The 17,400-nt window shown below is 37.2% G+C and overlaps 1 protein-coding gene across 3 annotated transcripts in view; it reads left to right on the forward strand.

Annotated features, from left to right (window-relative positions):
• Positions 1 to 17,400, forward strand: part of si:ch211-1e14.1 (UPF0606 protein KIAA1549) — a 61,047-nt gene that overhangs the window by 10,600 nt on the left and 33,047 nt on the right. For all 3 annotated transcript variants that reach the window (XM_051869749.1, XM_051869752.1, XM_051869750.1), the window contains exon 3: positions 15,149 to 17,296. In XM_051869749.1, the coding sequence (XP_051725709.1) occupies positions 15,149 to 17,296 (2,148 nt within the window). The remainder of the gene's footprint in view (positions 1 to 15,148; positions 17,297 to 17,400) is intronic.

The following is a 17,400-nucleotide window of genomic DNA, read 5'->3' on the forward strand; positions in this document are numbered from 1 at the left end:
ACAACCAAAAACACACTCCTTTGGTGACAGGAGCTGCGTCTCATTTCGGAGGCTGTGCGTCCTGCATATGAAGGCTGCATACGTCATCAAGGATGTCATATTTAAGGAAAGTAACTGTAATAAAATTGACTGATATTCATTGTGAGGTGTAAAATACTGTAATTTCTTTCTTACGTTGCAGTCTAACGGTTATTTTTCTTAAATGAGACTGCCTCGATGAGCCCCTGAATTGGGACACAGCCATTGTTGAAAAATCTCTCAGCTTCCGCACCCCAAATGAATCACGTTGATGGGCGTGCTCTTGCTCTTGCTCTTGCTCTGGGTGATGTGTGTGCGCACACTTATCAGGGAGAAGTGCCTATACAAGGAATTCCGCTCTCTTTTGATGTCATACAAGCCATACTCGAAAAAAACTCTCCGAATCCTGTACCGAAACCGGAAGTAGTGTATTTGGCACAGAAATACTATTCCTATTCAATTCAGAAGAGTCATGTTCAACACTGGTTAAGACAGAAACTCTTATAAACAGAAGTTTTTTTGTTTGTTATTTTTTACTTTATGGTTTCGTGCTTTGTCCCTGTAGATCATATTTTTGAGACTTTTACTATTTGTTTGCCTACTTTCATGTTAATTAGTTCTAATGAAAACAATTTGTCCTCATCATAGAGAAAGTGTGCAGTACAAAGCTGTTTCTGCACCATTGTTCTAAGACATCTGCAAGTAGTTTGGCCTTTTTTTAGGGGTAAAACCCCTTTAACAAGGTAGTTTTCCACAGTCCTATAGTTTTTACATTCATAGACCAGTTCTTCTCATTATATGGCCTTTATTGACGTTAAAAAATCTGAAAACTTTGGTATGCACTGATGCCTAGTGAGTTTTTAAGAGTTTGTTTTTAGCAAGCAATCTTGACAGACTGCCTGGCTTCAGCCAGCAAAATGTCGAAGTAAAGATGATATGCATTTGTCTGTCATGAAGAGACACAGTTGTCTTGTTCTGTGTTATGCACATTTATTATTATTATTAAGTACATTTTTATGTGGACAGCGTTTCTTCATTATGAATATCAACAAAACAAAGCACATATCACCTCTGGGCTTTTTGTGAGTTTCATCAGCATCAGCACAAGACATTAGGTCTGATTATTAGAAACTTTGGTCTAAAAGTTCCAGCTTTATGGCTTGGAATGCAAATAAGTAGGGCTGGACGATATGACCTAAAATCAAAATCTTGATTAATTTAACATTTTACCTTGATTATCATTAATGAACGATTATTTATTTATTTTATTTTTTTTGCCCTCATAGTTCACTGACAACTTGACTATTAAAGGTGGGATATTTTGGTAGCACTTTATTTTACAGTCCTGTTCCCCATGTACATACTATGTACTTATTATCGTAATTGCAATAACTTGATAATAACTAGGTACTAACCCTGAACCTACCCCTAAACGTAGTGCACGTACTGTAAAATAAAGTGCAACCGATATTTTTCCTAATGAAAGAGTGCTCCGACATGACATAGTTGTGACATAGTTGTAAATCAGATACTGATAAATTAGCACAGTACCAGTACATGTATTTGAATGCATTAATAAGAGGGATTGCGTGTGTGAATTAGTCATACCGTCTCTCTATTAATTGTGAAGCTGTGGGTTGTAAGTACTTCAAAAGTAGAAAATATATATGCTATAACTTTTGAGTTTCTAAGCTACTTTAGTGATAAATCACAGGACAGCGTTGACAACAAGTTTCTGCAATTCTCTCTGTGCGCTACTGTTTGCATGAGTGTTTGTGTGCCACAATGCATCAGCGCAGTAGCTCAATATTATGATACACATCCGATGGTCTATAACTGGCAAGCCTTAAAACACATACAACTGAGAAAGTTTAGTGAAGACGCAAGTGAAAAAGTGATCCCACTTTGGGGCTGTGTGTGTTGACTCTGTGTTTGCCTCCGTGTTGCTTCCATGCCACTGACTGGACAGGGTGGAGTCACATGACTACACACGTGGGTGTGTTTTTAAGGTGAAAGCATTAACAGGATTAAAAAACCAAAATAACCGACATGGGAAAATTATGTCGGTTAGAGGTTTTGAATTTCTGTTTCGATTACTTTTCAATTAATCGTCCAGCCCTACAAATAAGTCTCAATTTTAGTCCATGTGCCTAGTTTATAGTGGTCTAATTGTGACAAATGCAGTTTAACATTCAAAGCTACAATTTTCTCTGTTGCATTTGTTCTTTGACTAACATTAATAACTGACATCACAGCAATTGGATCTAAAAACGCGGTGGTCAAGTTAAATAAATTTCAATTTGCGTTTAATAACTTTGCTTTTTTTCCCATTCCACTGCCCGCGTCTCATTTTTTCAACGCCATAAAGCATTTCTAAGTGAACAGCCGCTTGACTAGTGATGTGTTCGAAGTTCATAGAGCATCACATGAGAGCGGTTAATCAGGCACGCCATCATGAGGTCGGATCATTTTCTTCCTTTAACGGTTATCATCGCTGTATTGTCATCATAATTATAACGTTTGCAAACATTTTTGTTCAAAATTGCGATTTCTCGATTTAAAAATTGAGGCAAAACATTAAATTCGAATTAATCTGAAAAATTGCCCAGCCCAGAATGGTTTAAAAGCATTTGCGTGAATAAGAGCATGATCATATAATGTAATGCTAGCCAAATTATGACGGAAAAAAACGGATGCTGCATTAAAGGGATAGTTCCCCCAAAAATAGAAATTCTGTCATCATTTACTCACCCTCAAGTTGTTCCAAACCTGTATGAATTTCTTTGTTCTGCTGTACACAAAGGAAGATAATTTGAAGAAAGTTTGAAACCAGGCCGCTTTGAGGCACCATTGATTTCCATAGTAGGAAAAAAAAAATACTATGGAAGTCAATGGTGCCCCAGAATTGTTCGGTTTCCCACATTTTTCAAAATATCTTTCTTTGTGTTCAGCAGAACAAAGAAATTTATACAGGTTTGGAACAACTTGAGGATGAGTTGATGATGACAGAATTTTCATTTTTTGAACTATCCCTTTAATTACGTTAAATTTCCTAACTAGACATGGTAGGTTTTTTTAATGAAATCTAAACTTGTAGTCAACACTTATATCCCAGCATTTGTTCTGTAGAGCACTCATTTGAAGTGACTCTCAACGATAAGAGGGCTCTATTTTAGTTGTTAGTCAAAGGAACTGAGTGAATGGAGGCCTGTGAGGCTGAGATATTGCTGGGCTCGTGTCAGTAATGTCACAATATCAGTCGGGCTATTTTAGACCATCTATTCAACAGCGACCTCCACTACAGATCTATATACTGATATTTAATTCATTCCAATTTCATCCAAGATCTTTTTTTTGAACGTATCCTTTTGTTATCGATAATTAACTGTAGTTTGATGAGTATCATTTCTGGTTTTTATTACTCCATAAAGCCACATTAAATGTAGTCCACAAAATAAGACCTACGTGCCAAATTCACCCACGTGGCGATTGATTATAATTCACTAATGTGGTCTACCTAATACATCCCAGCATTTTGATTCTGTTGTGAACTGTGACAGCCTGACAGAAGGCTGACATGGATGTCCATATTGCATTGGGTTCACATATCTGTACGGTTCAACACACGTCTGGATCATCTCACTCTGAACAGATGGTTAGATCTGAGCACACCCGGGTTTATGGGGAATTAATTGTTCCATCTGAAAAGTAATCAAATAGATTAAATCATACATTTAAAATGAATTGGAGTATTTAAAAAAGTCCTATTGCATGTACACACTTGTTTTGGTACTTTGATTTTGAAGAAAAATCAGTTTAGTAACAATAAAACCCAAAAATCATTGTCCTCCACCTTTTATAATCATTGTAATTTACACCATGTTTTACAGAGGTTGTCAAACAGTCTCGCTTGATGGAGTTTCAGTGTGAGAGGTGCTTCTTTCTCTCCCCTCTACAGGAGTCTGGCTGCTTTGTAGTCAAAGGGTCCACAAGTTTATGCAGTGAGTTCAGTCCAACCCCGAGAACGAAGCCCTTACAGTGACACAGTCTTCAGGGCCTCTCCGGTTACAGGCCTGGCCTTCCTGTCTTTCGAAGAAGGCTGAGGGAATGGGGGGGACGTGTAGGGAACTTGAGCGTCCTCCAGTGAATTACACAATAAGCCAGCTATGGAAAAGTCTGCTTCTCTGGAGACCATCCCAATGTTAGGAGTTAAAGTGTGTCTCCACCTTCCTCATTACATCCCCTCCTATGTCTCAGTCGCTCTGTTTTTTTATTTTTTGTCTCATTCACATCTCCCTCGCAGTCTGAGTCTTTCTGTACCCGGTTTGTGTTTAAGTTCGGCTCTTTGTCTCGAGTGTATTAACACACAGGAACAAGTTTATGCACCATTCAGAACTGATTTGAGAATGACTTGAGAATTTCAGTTTAAATTAAACAGGGTTCCCACATTACTTGAAAGGTCATAGAAATGTATTTAGCCAGTATGAATTTTTGTACTTATGTTGTTCTAAATTATTGCTTGGGCTAACATGTTCTTTCTGTCAAAGCCCTTAATCGGAGAAGCATGTTTTATTAGATTGTGCTGGTTTTAACACTATGAGAAACCTTTTTTACTCCATTAACACTCTTGAAGAAATGTTTAACAAAGTTAAACCAAATACAATATTGGTCAATTTGATTTGAATTTAATCATGAATTGAAAGGGACCCAATTCTTAAATTCACAATTTTGCTGAAGGCTGTGCAAGAGAGACAGACATAACCTCAGTCAAATCAATGGAAACCGTCAGAGAAAGTGTTTCGCCTGACATAACTCTACTCTGCCTGTGCGCCATGTTAGGTAACACGTTCCAGCCTAATTTTACTCAAAACAACCTGATTTTTCTCAGCCTCTCAACCAGATGTTAGGTTGCAAAATTCAGGTGAATTTGACTATTAGTACTTTCTCACTTTGGAAAATTTTCTCAGGCTTATGTTTACAATAACAAGACTTTTCGTGACAAGAGGGAAGCCACTGGTGTGCTGTGTTTATGCTGTTCCTACTCATTATTTTTTGTCTGTACTGTGTAGTAGTTCAATCTGTGGCTATACATGGGAAATTTCAGTCATCCCAAGCACTTAGCTGCTGATAAGACAAACAACAGATCTCTGTTCAGTGTCAGAGGGGCCGATATCAGCTCTCACATCGCTCTTTTCTTTTCTTTTTTTTTTAAAATGAGTTTTTTGTAAAGAAATTATTTCTTTTATTCAGCAAGGATGGATTACATTGATGTGACAGTAAAGACATTGCTACATTTTGTTTTTAAATAAATGCTGTTCAAGTGGTTTACTTGCCCTGCTAAAATTTTCACTGGTCCCATGGCCCCCACCACAAAATAAATAAATAAAATAAAACAGTTATTGTTTTTGAAACGCGGAAGTTTGATACCGCGACTCCGCCTCCGGGCTCCGCTGACGATTCTTCTGCGCATGCCCAGGCTCCAAACTGTCGTTTTTGCGTAACATGTCAACGCCCATCGTCGAACGTTTTACGTTCAGTTCATTACAGTGGAAGGAAGCGGCGTCGCGGCGTCCATCTTTTTTTACAGTCTATGGGTGTAACCATATTCAAACGGAACCAAAAAAACATGATACACCACCCACGGCACGTTCTGCGGTACTATGCGTACCGAAGGCCACGCCCACTTCACCACAAGTTTTTTTTTTTTTTATGCTACTAACCGACTAATAAAATTTTTGGTCAACTGAGCCTCTTCTAGTCGACTAACAATTAGTCCAATATTAGGAGGCAGACCTAAATATTTCTTTAAAAATTGATTGGGCTATATCTCTGATTTCCATTTTAAATCAGTGTTATTTTCAGCTTAAATTGAGCTCATATTACTAAAATATGAAAAAGTATACACTACAAAACAGGCAGTTGTCTGGCTGAAGGATGTAGTACTACTGGGCAAAAAAATAAAATTAATATAGTGTGCAAATAATAAAATAAATTGTCTTTCACGTCTCCTTGCGCTTAAACTGACAAATAAGCACAAATTTATCTCAATATACCCGCATTGGCAAGTATCCTAGTAAACATAGTCGGTTATGGCTTAAGTGAACGTAAACAGTAGAAGAGGACAACACATGTGTATCATTATATTAGATCCGTGCGGCTCTTAAAGTGACAGCAGCCTAATATTTCTGCTTCTGTCTGTGTTTTTAAAGTTAATCAAATGACAAATAATAAAGAAGTCATTCCCTGCTCTTCCCTGAATAACTTTTGTGTATTTAATTTGTACACTGATTATATGCAGTTTTATTTTACATTTGATCACTTTATTCAATTTCTGTACCTGAAAACTACTTTTAGACCTACCTGAAAAACCTTAAAAGCAGTGATTATTTCATTTTTATCTTTGTTTTATTGTATTTATTTATTTGTGCTATTGCTTGTAGTTTAATTATTTGTTCTTTTTTTATTAATGACTGTTTACTTGTCTTAGCCTATATTAGTTAGATTTAGTTTTAGCTGTGGTATCAAAATTGGAATCAAGAAGTGTTAAATTTCACTGGTATCTAAAATTTTGGTGTCATAACCTTATTTATTACAATACAGGGATACATGGGTCAAAAACAACAAAAACAATAACTATTTTATTATAATTTTTTCTGTGGTGGGGCCTGTGAAAATTGAATCATTGAATTCATGGAATCGAATCGAAAATCGAGAATCGATTCGGGACATCTGTATCGATACCCAGCCCTATGTAGTACACACTTCTGCTTGTTGTAAATGTAATGTAAGAGAAACCACCTAAAACCACAGAGTTGTCCTCCCATGAAAGCATTCTGAGATAAATGAATATCAGCACAGACTCTGCCTTGATTGTTCGATTAGGCTGTGCACGGGGAGTCTGTGCCAGCGTTAGGCAGAGGCAGTCACGCAATGGGATCAGCTTAAAACAGAAACATGTGTGGGCAAAGGGGTTTGAATTAATACCAAAGACCTTTCATTTGCTTTTTTCCCTCTTTTTACCATCTTTTTTCTGGAATAGCAACAACCATCAAATGAGACTTTCGCTAGAATGAGCCTGGCAAATGGAAGGAAATGACATCATTAGGGGGTTGTAATTGGTGGCTCAGTGTTTTCAGCAGTAGATCTTGGCTATAGTCTTACTTGTTGTGTGTTTCACAGCTGCGTCCTTCAAATTAGATTGCATAGTAGTCTAACCCTGAAAGTTGCAGGTAGGACGTCTTGCTCAGTTTAATTTGTTAAATGTAGTTAATTTCTCAGCACCAAATCACTAAGATACAGTCATCTACTGGTTTACACAAACACCAAAAGTTACCATGATACTATGGTTTCTGTGTACTGTGTTTAAACTATTTAAACTATTATTTATTTATTTATCCATCGACAGAAACATACATTAGCCTAACTCTGTCTGTCTGTTTTATTTATTTATAATAAACCATATAGGTGCGTATGCGTTGTCAGATATGAGATGAACCATGATGCCAAGTACGCGTGCGTGCCGTAATGTAAACTTCTTTACTGTCACGTTTGATCAGTTTATTGCATCCTTGCTGGATAAAAGTATTCATTTCTTTCAAAAAAAAAAATCATACTGGATCCAAACTTTTGAACGGTGGTGTATATAGGCCTTATATAGCAAGTTATGTGCCAGAGTACCATGGTATGTCCATGTGATGGACAAGGCACCACTGTACCAAGGTACCAACACTTTTTTACAGTACTTTTTTGTAAGTTGGCTCAAACAGTTGGCTCATTTTTCTGAAATGATCTAAGTCTGTTATTTGTAAGCCTCAATAATAAATGCTGTCAAATGAATCTAATACAATCTCTTATTGTCAAATACTCAATGCTAATATGTCAAACTGTGTATGTATATCATACTGTCTGGCTCATTGTTTAATATACTTTGTTGGCGAAAAATCATTCTCTAGGAGTCAGTGATTGTTAGGCAGACGATCAGATTGTTTTGGCTCTGTTCGGGATGGGTTTATTGGGTTATTTCTCCCACTTACCACTGGACAGGAGTTTAGGGAGGAGCAAATTACATTTGGGTGTGCTAAACTGAATCATTTATATGGGTTTGATCTCATTTTCAGCCTCCTTGCGGTTTCAGCCTAAGACGTCATCCTGTTCACAAAGACATAGATAGAGAGACAGACGGAAAGACATACTGACATCGACTATAATCCTGTTTCTGCTGCAGTTTCGTTTAATTTTAGATCCCTTTTGTGTTTTATTTTGAAAGCATCATGCAACACACTTCATTTGTTGTTTGTAGAGGAAGTCTTCAGTAGGTCATAACCGTTATTTTATTATTGGTGTGGCCATGAAGAGCTCGAAATAGAGTAGCTTACTGTTTCCTTTTGTGATGATAATTACTTCACTGTCCCTGTAGTTCTTTCTTCTCGCTGTCCTTTTGTCTTTGACAAAAACAGCCTGCTTTTAAACTCCTTTTCAGTGTTTTCCAACAGTTTTAACATCAAGTCATGCCAACAGCAATTTTAGGAATATTTGCTTTGGTAAATGTGACTCTAATCTTTTTAATTAATTACATCATTGTGTTCTACTTAATTTTTTAAGGTCTAATAAACTTTTTTTGGCTGGTTTTAGTAAGCATACTGCTTACCAGGATGTGTGCTCGGTAATAAAAAGAGTTAAAACTGCATTAAGCCACGAAAGAGATACTGTTCCCCAAGCAGCTTTCTGTACATATGCTCCGGGACGAAGTGGAACACGGACAAGCAAAGCATACTTTCAGGTTCTTGCCTAAACGATCGAATACGCACAGAAATATGTTAATACAAGGCTTGGTGAGTATTTGTTAAACATAGTCGTTTATGTCTTAAGTAATCACACACAGTTGGGAAATAAATCGCATGCGTTTCAGTATATTAGATCCATGCTTTAGGTCTTAAAGTGACAGAAGCCTAATTTACTTGTTGCCGTCTGTGTCATTAATGTTAATCAGATGACAAAAGACAAATGCTGTGTTCGAAATCGCCCCCTATACCCTCATTAACTATTCCCTACTTTACCCCACTATATTTGAAACTGGCAGCTCCAGTAGTAAGATGAAAATATCTATATTGAACTCTGTCGTGGAACCTACATATTAACCTTAATTAAACAATTTAATAATCACTTAAAATTTTATAATCACTTAAAATTTTAATAATTAAATTTATACCTGTATGGTATTACGCTGCAGCCGCATTGGACCAGCGCAGTTTGGAAAATGGATGAATGAATGATTCAGCTGCGGGTGCCATCTTCTGGCGAGACACGGGATTCATTCGGCACACGACTCTCACAGTGCATTATGGGCATTATCTAGCCATTGAGCGTACATCAGTTGTACACTCGTTATTGCGGTGCATTGTGGGATTGAATGAGGGCACTCGATATCGTCCACTATGGTTTGGGACACCACTACAAATGGCTGTCCCCTCAAATAGTGCCCTATTTAATGGTATAGGAGGAGGAGAACGAGAAAATTACTGTTGCTCTTTAGTAATTTATTAGGATTAATCTAGATTTTATTTATGGAATATGTTGCACATGTTGTGTTTTATTTTATGTTGTTGATGACCACAGGTTTAAATGGAACTGGTAACAAATATTTTATGAATCACTTTTAAATACTGCACGTTTGTCGCACATGTGACATTGACATTTACATTAGCATCTTACACGTATCTCTTAGGTAGATCTCGCTGTCTGTGAAAGTGATAGCTCTAACAATTGCCAGACTGTCCATGCGTTACACGGTTACATTTCTGTACCAGGTGGCAGAGGAGTCATTGCTGCACTGTTGTGTGGAGTCACGGTATTTCCCCTGCTGTCCGTCTGTCAGGCGAGAGGCTCCCTGCCATTACTCATGATAAACACTGCTCATTTATGCTGAAGGTGGCTCTCTTACAATTAATTATTGAACTTGTCCGTCGATCAAGATTATTAAGTCACTCCATCATTAATTACTTAATTGTCTTGAATGTTGTCAGAGTTTCTTTTGGTGCCATTTTACATAATTTCGCTTGGTCTGGCTCACCAACAATTCCTCAAGAATATATTGTTAAAATTCTGGTTTAAAAGATTAAACTTTGAAAGAAATATTTGTGGAATTTATCAGACAGCATACTAAAGAGAAGAAAGGTAGAGTTAGGGATTGGCAAGGTAGCTAAAATATTTTGAATCATCTTTTTTTGATGATATTCTGTATATCTCTATATTTAATTATTCTTTTAAACCAAACAGCTATAATAGCTGTTTGGTTGCTGAGCTATTGTCTGTCAAATAGATTCAGCTATTGGCCAAATAGAACAGCTAGTAGATCAAGTAGATTCATGCAAATATTTAATACAGAAAGTAAAATACAGTATTTATACAGTATAAAATATAGTTTATATTAATCCCAGCATGTTTTCCACACTCAAGGCATTATATTAAATTGTTTTTATTTATATGCGTCATGTAACCATACTTAATTATAAATAGCAATATTTATTGGCTTAACACCAAGAATGTGATGCTAGGACATTCCAGAATAAAAATTGTTTTAAAATGTCTTATAGTCATTGAGATTTTCTTTAATAATTGTCTTTTTGATTCTATTTCACTTATGTTATCAAGGGTCAGACTAATGTTCATATACATAGGGATTTAAACTGTATATGATTTTTTTTTTTTACTGACAAACTGTTTAGCCCACCTATTATATTTGCTTACATTTTTAGAAACCCTCCACCTTCCCCAGCTCCACCTGTATAGATTTGCTATGGGTAATTCATGTACGCTATATTGTACAACAGCAGCATGTCTTTCTCGCTCACAGTAGTGTGTCGTGTATGTATTGGCAGTATCAAGTCCCGTACTTGCTCTGCAGCAGCAGCAGTGTAGCCGATCTATTCTGCCAAGAACAAACATCAACATTGTCTTATCCATTACCATGCCAAACACTCAGAGAGTTGTCATGACAGAAATAATAGTAGCATACAGATTGGACTGTTCTGCTTTCTGCAGGTCTTTGATTGACTTAACTGGAGTCATTTTCTTGTTGAAAATAAAGACTTGTGCTAAAGGACAAGAGTCCTCTGCTTTGCTTATCAGTCATGGATGTGTTACATGACTTGCAGTTGTAGTGTTTTCAAAACTGGGTCAACAGCCCATTTTGATTGGCCTAGCACAGAAAAACATAGGTGGTTGTGGCTTTAATGTTTTATTGAATTGCTCCTGAGGGAAAAGGGGTCTCCGAAAAGAAATCTAAATGTCAGAACGTTCATCCAATGAGGTCAGAGATCAGGCAGTAATCTGTGCCTCTTCTGTCCTGTTCGTTAACTTTAGTCTTGCTCAGTGACCTGAGAAATGGTGGATCAGCAATTGATGTTTGGTTGAGATAGTTAAACACATTAGTATTCACCCGTGTGTCATTTAAACCACTTATTGCCACAGTAAATAGACTAATTAATGACTGTCGCCTTCCCTCTCAAAGAGACTCGTTCATCAAACTGTGGATATTGATAATTCCTGTGAGTTTTAGAGCTTCATCAATCATGCAGATGAAATGCCATAATTTTGCTTTAATAATAAACTTGTAGTTTCTTTAAAGCTGTACACCAAGCTTTACATTGTGAGATACTGTATACTGTGTTTCAATCTGCATACTATATACTAAATAGTATGCAAGATGAGAATTAAAGTGTCCCAAATCATAATGCATTAAAAAGTAAGCTAAAGGTATGAGGATTATAAAGCTTTTTGTATGGCTTTTCAAAAATGTAGATAAATTGCTTGTCTTTTAAGCTAGTGACTATAGTTTGCGACTATTCCTTTTAAACTTTTTTTAAATAAAAGTGTGAGGAATTTTCCCTTTTTAAGCTTTTAATTTAATATTTTTAAATGTATGAACTTTATTTTAAAATGTCTGAATTTTAAGGTACTAAAATTAGCTATTATGCAGACGCTTGCATACAAACTTAACATGAAATATGAAACATATATTGCCATGAAGAAAACAAATAAAAATCAATGTAAATATAATTTGTGAACAAAATATATTTATTGTATATCATTTCCAATCAGGGCCATACCCACCATTGAGGTCCCCGGGGTCCGGACCTCTTTTTTTTTTTTTAGAGTATATAGAAAAGGTTGTGAAATAATTGCCTAATATTAACTCTACTTTGGTGCTGCAAGGATATTGAACAACGCCGATAACCAAACTTCTCATCTGAGCTGCATCAGTGGTCAGATAGCGCTCGTCAATGTCAAAATGTTTGACATGACCAATCAAATCAAAGTAGGCGGGCTTTATGTTCACAGAAGTTGCTGAGCGCGAATTCCAGCACAACGCTTCAGTTCATAAAAGTGTAAGATAAGATGTAAGTAGCTAAAGTAAACATTTAATATTTGGTAATTAATAAAGTTGGCTATATAATTTACATGATGCATGTATGTAATATAATTCATACAAGAAACATTAAGCCGTTTTCATCATATTAGGCATAAGATTAATAGTTTTAATTTAGCTAATAGTAACAATATTGAGTGATGGTGTCTTTGAGACTTTTTTTCTTGCTGCCATTAAGCTCTAACAACTGTTTCTCGTTCTTCTGCTTCAGGCTCTCTTTCTCCGTTATTTAGTTGATCATCTGTTTTACACAGCCGCCTGCTTTATAGGGGCTTCAAACACTTGGCCCAGGCAGTGAGTAACGCGGCCTCATATACTATCAAAGTACTATTTACTCTCAAGAAGCCCAAACTCAGAGCATACTGACCTGATTAATGTAGCATAAGATGTTTCTTTTGCATATTGCTGTTGTGTGATTTATATTTGATTAACAGTAAATTACATAATTAATTCCAAAAAGCTGTTTCTTATTTGCTGCTTCATTGTTGTCAGATTTTTTTTCTCTTGCTTTTCATCATCTTTAAAGTGGTCAGTGGACTTGGCTGATGTTATGGATATTTCTGTTTTTTTGTTTTGTTTTTGATAACAGAGCCAGAGTTTTATATGAAACTATGCTCTATATTATATCCATGTCCTTTTTCTTTTCTTTTCTTTTTTTTTTTTTTTTTTTAGAATTGTGGGTTAACAAGTCATCTGTATGAAGCCCATGTGTCAGGGGGGATTCTTCAGAAGGCTGAGTGATGTTAGTTATTGCTGAATCACAAATCCGTCTGGCTTATGCTTTGAATCCAAGACGTTGTTGAGCGTTTACTATTTTTTTTATGACTCATATTCATGTTATTATGAGTTTCATTATGATGTCTTTTGAACCTTGAGTTGCATTGTATATGATTTGTTGCAGATGACTGGCTGTGCCTGCATTAGCATTTGAATATAAATAGCAAAACACGTAGCATGAATGTAAAATTGGTTTGAGGTAATTTGTAAATCATCATAGGATATGCATTGACCGTAGTTTCACATTGATCAGTTCCACTTTGCAAATCGTCCTATTGTGATATTATATTGAAATTTAGGTCATGGTATTACATTATTTTTGTTAGAAATTGTTTTATTTTGGAAAAATCAAGTGTGCATTGACATAATGCCACACTACATGTGTGAAATGTAGCATGACATTTGTGATCAAGTATTGCAATATTTACCTCACAATACTGTGAAATAATAAGTGCACCAGGTAGCACAATGAAAATTTAGTTTTATTATTATTCGACACAGGTCAAAATGAATTTACCTAACCTCCTATGGGAAAACTTGTCACATCCGTATAGGGCTTAAGACTATTTTGTTCATGCTTCATTAAGAAGCTCCTCACCTTTGCCTTCTATCCGTGGTCTCAGAATGGGTCATTTCATTACTGTGCAGCTGCTTCTGAATATCAGGCCAAACACTGCCAGCTTTTATGCCCAACCTCAGCACCCACCGTAAAAAGCAATGCAAATGGAAAGTTTATAAAACGTGTAGTGGAATATAAACCAGAGAGGCCGATACTGCTTTCAGGAATCCTTCTTGAAAGTGGCACGCTTAATTATTTAAATACTCTCCTGTTTCGTGGCCTTGGCACATTCCAAACCACCCGCACATGTGTGAGATTGTGACTTTGGTAATCACGACAATGTGACTTAGGCAGGAGAAAAAGCCTTGAAGCATCTGGCCACAATGGCATGATGCAAGTCCTCACTCAAACTTTTTGATGTAACTCTGTGAAATAATATCCAGTAATCTCACACTGCATTGGGTTGTAGTCTGATTCATGTCTAGTAAACAAGCCACATCAATAAATAGCAGTCAAGTCAATTAATCCGTTTTCATAAAAACCATTGTAAGTAAACCTGTGGTGTAGATTTTATTCTACTTTTCTACGTTCTAGGTCAGTGTTGCATTTTATCAAGTGTCCATGTTCAAAATCAGTATTGTTAAAATGTTAAAATCAAAATCAATTACTTAACCTTATTGATTCAAAGGTTGACTAACTCTTAATAATATTAGATGTTGAATAGAGATATGTTTAAGGCTTAGACACAGAGTTAGTAGTAGTTTGTTACAGCAGTGTGCAGATATGGTTTTATACAACTAAATAATGATTTTTTTTTCCCCCACAGTTTTCCTAAAGATTTTGCACTGACGTTGGGCCTCATTCATGAAACTTTCATAAATATATGAGTAAATTCAGAGTAATTTGCTCATAAAACAGACCTTCCCAAAAACTTCTTTGTAAACCTCAAATTTGATAGTTAAACGTGTGTATGTTAATGAATTTCAGTCATTTGTAAATAGAGCACGCGTGCACACTCATTCACAATTAGCATAATAACCGCCTATGGTTACTGGTCGTTTCATGAATGAGGTCCATTGTCAAAAATAATAATAATGTAAGCATATTAACATCACAGGCTAAATCTTATAATGTGTAAGTATATGTAAGTGTATAACCTTATTTAGGGCCAATTCTATTTTTGAACAGTTTTGTTCACAAAGCCTTTTACAACTATTACAGATACGTATGTTAAATTGCATTGATAAGGCAGATATCTGCATTGGTTTGTGCAATTAACTGTCTTCCATATAGTTTTGTTGATATTTCTATAGTTTGCATCAGATAATTTCATTTATTGGATTTTATTGTCTTTGTGTCTCCCTTAGTCTGGCCTTTGGAGGCTCCAAACATGCCAAATGAGTCTTCGATGGAAATGCTGCATAATGCATCCACGGCCTTGTCTGGATTTTCTCTTTCACCTAGTTCAGATTCATCCAAAGCCACAGAGAATTACAATCACAATTTCAACACTGGATCAGTATTCACTTACTCCCTGAACTCTGCCACAATCCCAGAGCCTCTTGCCACACCTCCTTTACGTTCCTTAAAGTCTGGAGAGGCAGTTGGATCTACCCACAGAGGTTCCTCCAGACAGCCTCGACAACTAAATTCTCCAGTGCCTACATTCCATAATGTGCCCTTATCTTGGTCTGGTGTCAGCCCAGCTCCCCAAATCTCACAGGCTACAGATTCATCTGTGCCTTCTAGCTTGCCTTCAGTTGGACAAAATTCTTCTTTGAAAATTCCTGATGAATATCCCATTCCTTCCCCTCAAACACAGTATGGGACAGTGGGAGCCAGTGACACTAATGTTCCTTTTGGAGATCAGTTGGAACCATCCAGCAGAATCCAAGACCTTCAGTTACAAGCCAGCCATGACCCAAACATCCAACCAGGCTATCAGCAGTTAGAGCCAAGTAATGTGGTTTTCATATATACAATGACTTCAGCATCTGTCGAGCAAACTATGGGTCCACCCGAAGACTTTTTCCCAACCAACACCATGGATGTGGACTATGGTTCTGGAGATTACCTAGAAACAATGTCCTTCATGGGATCTGAAGGTAACGACTACTCGCTGGTTAGCAATCTCCCATCTGATGTGTATGACTTTGAGGACTCAAACTCTGAGACCTATGACACTACGTTCCCCACAAGAGTGGTGATGTCATTTTCCAGCAAACAATTGTATCCCTCCTCTACCAGTGTTACTAGTTCTTTCTCCAGCAAACTTGTTGAAAGTTCCAGTTTTCATAGCAATTCAACATCTGATGGAGCCAACACTGACTTAACCAAACACATAACAACCTTTCAGAGTTTTACAAACGTTGTGCCCTTTACCATGTCAAGGCCTCCAGTTTTTACCAGTGTTTTGACATCGGACCTTGGCCACACCATTTCTTCATCTCTTTTAACCATCCAACCAACCAGAGTCCATTCTCTACCTATTGTCCCGACAACTTCAGATGTCTTAAACCAGAACCAGTCTGTCAACGAGAGCTCAGAGTTGGCATCTGACTGGGCAGGCGCTGTTACCGTACAACCCACTGATGTTCTTTTACCAGACATGAACAGTTTAGAATACTACACTATCCAGTTGACCAAGGACAATGGTAGCTTGCCAGAGCACACTGCCAATCAGACGCCCTCTAGTGTTTTTTCTTTCGTTCCGGTGGGCACCACAAATATTGTGAGCACTAGAACCTACACCATTGACCCAAGTTACATGCTAACAGCTTTGTTTGATGAAGATCTACAGCCTGCAGGTAACAGTTCCTGGACTGAGGAATCGTCAACGGATATCTCTGGATTTGAGCCTTTTAACACCACTATCCTGGATCCCTCTGAAGTTTTACCGGATACTACAGTGCCATATTTGGAGCCGTCATTCACACTGACACCCTCAATAGACCCTTCAACTTCATTAGAAGATATAAACTCAACCACTGATTGGGCTACCACACCTTTTATAGCATACAACACTTCCTTACTGGTGACTAACCCACCTCCAGTGACTAAAGAACCAGATGGCATGTCTTCTGTTAATGACAGCCAATGGATTATCACCTCACTCCCAACAGAGACCCTCTTTCCTAGTAGTGTACTTCCCACTGTTTTAGTAACCACCTCTATCAGTGTTTCTGAATTATCAACTGGCTCAACCTTCAACGTCACCTCCTCCCCTCCTTCAACCGAGATGGCTGACGAAGGATTTGTGTCTGGAACACCATCTGACACCATGGTTACTGATAGCGATAACACCACACCTATCAGTAGCCTTACAACCACGTCCTCTCCGGAATTACCTTATGACACCGCTGTCACATCTTTTACTATCACAAGCTCCAACAACACAATGGTGACTACTGTGAAAGACACATCAGGTACAACCCTAAATACAACCCCTCCAACAACCACTGCCCGGAAGTATCTCTGCAACATCACTAAACCTGACACCTACTTGATCAGAGTTGGTAAGACATATTGATGAATTTGCTCTACAGTATACACATTTTTACACCAGAAATTTTTGAGGATCAATCCGTAAAGCACTGATGCACCTTAACCAATAACTGGA

The sequence above is a fragment of the Ctenopharyngodon idella genome, chromosome 18 (genome assembly GCF_019924925.1).
Source record: "Ctenopharyngodon idella isolate HZGC_01 chromosome 18, HZGC01, whole genome shotgun sequence".
Classification (NCBI taxonomy): domain Eukaryota; kingdom Metazoa; phylum Chordata; class Actinopteri; order Cypriniformes; family Xenocyprididae; genus Ctenopharyngodon; species Ctenopharyngodon idella.